This window comes from Podarcis muralis, chromosome 2, assembly GCF_964188315.1.
Source record: "Podarcis muralis chromosome 2, rPodMur119.hap1.1, whole genome shotgun sequence".
NCBI lineage: Eukaryota > Metazoa > Chordata > Lepidosauria > Squamata > Lacertidae > Podarcis > Podarcis muralis.
In genome coordinates this window covers 111,801,602-111,807,663 of record NC_135656.1, presented here as the reverse complement: position 1 = coordinate 111,807,663, position 6,062 = coordinate 111,801,602, and the positions used below count along the sequence as shown (strand labels likewise).

At 46.6% G+C, this 6,062-nt stretch overlaps 1 protein-coding gene across 1 annotated transcript; it reads right to left on the bottom strand.

Moving 5' to 3' along the window:
- Positions 1-781: 781 nt before the first annotated feature.
- Positions 782-5,706, bottom strand: LOC114592791 (tumor necrosis factor-like). Its single transcript, XM_028721061.2, has 4 exons — positions 5,090-5,706; positions 4,356-4,386; positions 3,481-3,546; positions 782-2,165 (listed from the first exon to the last, which is right to left on the bottom strand). The coding sequence occupies exons 1-4, from the start codon at positions 5,270-5,272 to the stop codon at positions 1,735-1,737; spliced, it is 711 nt and encodes a 236-aa protein (XP_028576894.2). The 5' UTR covers positions 5,273-5,706; the 3' UTR covers positions 782-1,734.
- Positions 5,707-6,062: the final 356 nt, after the last annotated feature.

Genomic DNA, 6,062 nt, shown 5'->3' with positions numbered 1-6,062 from the left:
GGAGGATTAAAATAAATAAATACTTGATGCTTTCATTGGGGGATGTGCCTGTTTAAGCCTCCAGGAATTATAATATCTGACTATGGTTTCATGAACGCATGTTAGTAAAGGTAAAGGAACCCCTGACCGTTAGGTCCAGTCACAGACGACTCTGGGGTTGCGGCGCTCATCTCACTTTCAGGCCAAGGAAGCCGGCGTTTGTCCAAGGAACAGCTTTCCGGGTCATGTGGCCAGCAGGACTAAACCGCTTTTGGTGCAACAGGACACTGTGACAGAAGCCAGAGCGCACGGAAATGCTGTTTACCTTCCCACCGCAGTGCCGACCTTCCGACTGCAGTGCCGATTCAAACTGCCGACCTTCTGATCAGCAAGCCCAAGAGGCTCAGTGGTTTAGACCACAGCGCCACCAACTCCTTATCCTAATTTAAGTAGATATCAGTAGCGATAGGGTGCACAATATATGGTTTATTCCAGGCTCAGTTACAGGTAGCTATGGCATTTTTGTTGGCTTAAACTTTGATCAGACTTAACCATTGGTCATGCTGGCTGGGGCTGATGGGAGTCCAAAATACCTGGAGGTTCATGGGTTCTCCATCACTGAAGTAGACAGTAGGCTGAATAACTGATGTTTTATTGCTGGTGTTTTGCAATATATGATACTTTTTAGGTTAAATCTATTTATGGTCATGAAACTTGTGTTTTGCTGTTGCTCTAGCTCAGAAACGATCCGTTCATTCATTTCAAGGAGTCAAAAAGCGTGGGTTTTTTAAAAATTAAATAGTATCTCAGTTTTATTTCTTGGACTCGTTTAAAGGTTACACAACCAACTTATAATAACAGTTGCCGTTTCTCCGCAATGTGCAAAAAAGGAGAATACAGCAAAATAAATATCCACATAAATAAATAAATAAGCAACATTGTTTTTAAAAAAATCACGTCACAAGGTATTATTTCCCTTTTGAAATCACCGCTTTTGTGGCAACACATGCAGGATTTCAACATGAAATACACTATGTGCCACAAGAGTGAGCAAAATCACAACAGCTCAGGTGTCAGATTACATCTTTGATGTAAACATTACCAACCAAGAGAATTTTTATCCTCTCTTTCTCGGTAAACTGGGAGAGGACATTGCCCGCAGGGCCATCCTCCCCCAAAATTCAGGAGCAGTCCATGTAACATACATAATTACACCGGTATATTCGATTATTAACAGATATACATAGTATATATATACAGCTGATCTGAGTTTCTGGAGCTGGGTTCAACGGAGCACAACTCCCCTTATTTTTGGTATCACTTACAGCTCACAGAACCACTTCTCTCTCCCCCCCCCTCTCTCTCATACACACACACACAAGCACACTCAAAACCCACACTCTTGTTTCTACTGGATTATCTATATTTCATCTTTTTTTTACTGAATTGGTGTGACAAAAGAAGCACGCATCCCACATCCTTTCAAACTTCCAACCACACGCCCACTGGCTATATAAATAAATAAATAAATAAAAATAAATAAATAGGGTTGATTAAAAATAAACAACAACAACAACAACATAAGTAACACTGTGTCCTATCTTCCCAGAAAAGAAGTAACCTCCTTCACTGGGGTGCCAATTCAGGGTTCAGTCTCTTGTTCCTCATCCTCAAATTTGTATTTTGAATGATGGAGTAGGAGGAGCAAGTGAGTTGTAACTATGGCACAGCAGGAGAGTCTTTTCTTTCTTTTTTTTACTCCATGGCAACGATCCCAAAATAGATCTGTCCCTGTTGGGCAAAGTCCAGATACTGAGGAGATTCGGTTTTGGACCACAGGCGGTCCCCTTTGTTCAACCTGAAGACAGCCCCCTGGTAAATGGATTCGAACCACAAACTCTTTTGGCCCTGGGCGGTTCTTCCGCCCTCGCAAGCGGACTTGATGGACTTCAGCAATTCCACATTCTTGTTGAACTGCGAGGAAAACCACGAGATGGTGTGGCTGAGCAGCAGAGGAGATTCCGGGCAGGTGTCGCTATGGAACATGACCTGAGAGTAGACGAAATAGAGTCCGGTCGAAGGCACCACGAGGGAGTTGTCATTTTTGTCCAGCTGCATGCCATTCTCAAGTATGGAGGGCGCCACGTCTGTGGTCCAGAACAATTGCTGGCCGTGAGCTCGGGAAGCTGTAAAGGGAAGGGAAAAACCAGTCAGCATCGAAGGTTCATCAACATGTGCTAAGAGGCTTCGGCCTACAAAGTTTTGGTGTTAGTCCCCTGAAGGCAATTTTGGTTTTGACCGAGCGCTTTGGTGGAGCGGAGAGTGCGAGGCCAATCCTTGCTTTGACAGGCCATTGGGCAAAACCACATTAACCTCGTGTGTGTGTGTGTGTGTGTGTGTGTGTGTGTATGTGGCCCCAACAAACTCTGGCAGCAACTACATGGGAGAAAGCCCAAGCTTTGGCGTCTCAGAGCGGCTTAACGGAATGCGAAGTGTCCCTATTTTCCAGGGACAGTCCCAGATTTACAGAAGCGGTTCCAATTTCTGATTTGATCCTGGAATGTCCCGCTTTTCCTTGGGACGTCCTCAGTGCTATTTTTCTAGAAAAGAGGTACCAGAACTCATCACGAACCCCACCTTTGTCCTCTTAGAATGACTATGGCGCCCACATGAGAGCTACCAGAACTGAGTTCCGGTGAGTTCCGATTGGGAAAAAAAAGCCCTGGGTGTTCTTATTTTCATTGGAGAAATGTTGGAGGGTATGGTAAAGGTAAAGGGACCCCTGACCATTAGGTCCAGTCGTGGCCGACTCTGGGGTTGCGGCACTCATCTCACTTGATTGGCCGAGGGAGCTCGCATACAGCTTCCAGGTCATGTGGCCAGCATGACTAAGCTGCTTCTGGTGAAACCAGAGCAGCGCACAGAAATGCCGTTTACCTTCCCGCCGGAGCAGTACCTATTTATCTACTTGCACTTTGATGTGCTTTTGAACTGCTAGGTTGGCAGGAGCAGGGACCGAGCAACAGGAGCTCACCCCATCGCGGGGATTCGAACCGCCGACCTTCTGATCGGCAAGTCCTAGGCTCAGTGGTTTAACCCACAGCGCCACCCACGTCCCAAGAGGGTATGGTAGGACTTCCCTATTTTCACCAAAGAAATGTAGGAGAGTATGGAATAGGACACCCCCATTTTCATGGGAGAAATGTTGAAGGGGACATCTCTATTTTCATGGGAGAAATGTTGGAGGGTATGGAATAGGATGTCCCCTGTTTGGTGGGTATATTCCAGTGTTGGATTATGCAGGAGGCCTGGACTGAATGAGGAGTCAGTTTGTGGGGAACTCAGATTCAAATGGAAGTTCAATGGCTAAGTTTCGACCAGCCATCATCTCTTATCCTAGCCCAACTGGGCCAATATTTTAAAGCACTTTATATGCTCAACAACTCTGTGATCATTTGTTCACAACAAACCCCTTTCAAGCAGTTTAGGAAACCCCCTCACCTAGGGCATGGGCAGCTGGTTTCCTGGACATCAGAGCTTGAACTTTCATCGTCTGCGGCAACCCTCCTGCAAAGACAAAAAGAGGACAGGTCGTCAGACAATGCATCTTCTCAACTTCCTTCCTTTAAGGATCCCACACGGGGGCAGCATTTTCAGTTGGCTGAAGAACCAGCATTTTAAAATCGCCTGGAGGTACTGATGGTCTAGCCCAGGGGACCTCAGGCTTGTGGGATCTAATGTGCATTTGACTACAACCCAAAGATCCAGCAAGTGTATCACGGTGCAAAAGGCATGCGCTAAGCACATGGTGCCTCTGAGCAGTTGCTGAAGGTGGACATTGGTTTTGAGAATCAGAGAGGCTGCTGTACCCAGCATATGTTGAAAGAAGAAGAAGAGTTTGGATTTGATATCCCGCTTTATCACTACCCGAAGGAGTCTCAAAGCGGCTAACATTCTCCTTTCCCTTCCTCCCCCACAACAAACACTCTGTGAAGTGAATGGGGCTGAGAGACTTCAAAGAAGTGTGACTAGCCCAAGGTAGCTGCATGTGGAGGAGCGGAGATGCGAACCCGGTTCACCAGATTACGAGTCCACCACTCTTAACCACCACACCACACTGGCTCTCTCCTAAGAACATGGCACCCTCCTAAGAATCCTGGAAACTGTAGTTTGTTAAGGGGGGCAGGGATTGTACCTTTTTAAGAGTAAACTACAGGATCCTTCGGGGGGGGGGGGGGAGCCGTGTGGTTTAAAAGTGCTGTGTGTACGCAGCCTCAGAACTGAGCCAAAGTCCTTGCCCCCCGAAATCCATTGCCCTGACAGAATGGGGGAGGTTTCTCTTAAGGAAAAAAAAAATGCTGTTAAGAAGAACTTACCAGAAAATGGGCTTCCCTTTTCCTTAGAGTCCTGAACAAAGAAAGAAATGGAAAAACGGGGTAAATACATTTGTAGTGACAACAATGAACAATACAGTGATAGTGCAAAAAGAGCTGGAGCTAGAATGTCCAATATGTCGGAGGCATGTTTGGGGTAGCTTTCCAAATAGGCAGAACTATAGAGTAAAAAAGAGCTAAGTGCACATTAACTACTCTGCAGAGCTGCAATGGGCACATTTTTGGTGATAAGTCCCAGAGGTGATGGTGGGCTGAGTTCAAGTAGATCACCAATTGTGACCTTATGAACATTTATTTAAAAAATTCGAATATCACAATCTTGGTTGTTATTATTTTTAAGATAGATGATAGATAGATATAGATAGATGATAGATAGATGATAGATAGATAGATGATGATAGATAGATAGATAGATAGATAGATAGATAGATAGATGATAGATATAGATGATAGATAGATAGAGATAGAGAGATGAAAGAAAGAAAGAAAGAAAGAAAGAAAGAAAGAAAGAAAGAAAGAAAGAAAGAAAGAAAGAAAGAAAGAAAGAAAGAAAGAAAGAAAGAAAGAAAGAAAGAAATGTGTGTATCTGAAGAAGTGTGCATGCACACGAAAGCTCATACCAAGAACTAACTTAGTTGGTCTTTAAGGTGCTACTGGAAGGAATTTTTTTTGTTTTGACTATGGCAGACCAACACGGCTACCTATCTGTAACTTACCTGGGATTCAGACTGCTTGAAAGCGCCAAACTGCAAAAGCGCAAAGACGAAGGTGGCGCCCAGCAGCAGCAGGAGGGAACAAATGCTGAGGCATTTCCAGTGGCTCTCCTTCTGCGGCTTTTCGCGCACCACCACCACGTTGCTCCCTTTCTCCACGTCGTACACCAAATGCTCGGAGCTCATAGCTGGCTGGTGCGGTTCGGTCAAGAGATGCGCTCCTGCTGCTGCCGCCTCCGTCGCCGCCGCCGCTGGGCACGAGGTGGAAGAAGGATCCAGGGAGGGTTTCAAATCAACAGGTGGAAAGCGACGGGCAGATCTTTTCGCCAGGCGGATTTCAGCCACGGGTTTAGATCAAAAGAGGCAAGAGCGGCGAGTGGACTTTTGCCAAAAGCTACACCAGTTCGGAGGAAGAAAGAAAAGTTTTCGCAGGTGTGTGTTGCGCTCCTGCTCTTCTGCGGCTTGAGTTCGCTTTGTGAATGGGTGTTGCTTCCTCTGTCTGCCTCCTTTAACCCGTCTTGACTTCCCCTGCAGCTTGTTCGAGAGGAGAGCGAGTGCTTCAGGGCTGCTGCTGGCCCTGCCTTTTAAACCCTGTCGGGGAGAGCCATTCAAACTTCCCCGCCCGCCCACAGCGCGAGGCTCCCAAGAGGAAGAGGAAAAATTCTGTAACAGAAAGAGGAAACTGGTAATAGAAAGCCTGCTGCTGACGGGGCATCCCCCAAAAAAGGCTCTCTGTGGCGGCAGCGTGGTGTGTTGGTGCTGGTGGCTTGAAGTGAAGGGTAGGAACCTCCCCCCCCCCCCTGGCACACACACACCCCTGGCGTGCGCGCGCGCGCGCGCACACACACACACACCCCTGGAACACACACACACACACACACACCCCTCGCGCGCACACACACACACACACACACACACTGTACTAGCCCCTAAACTGATTTTAGAACTTTGAATTTATTGTTATTCATGCTTTCAT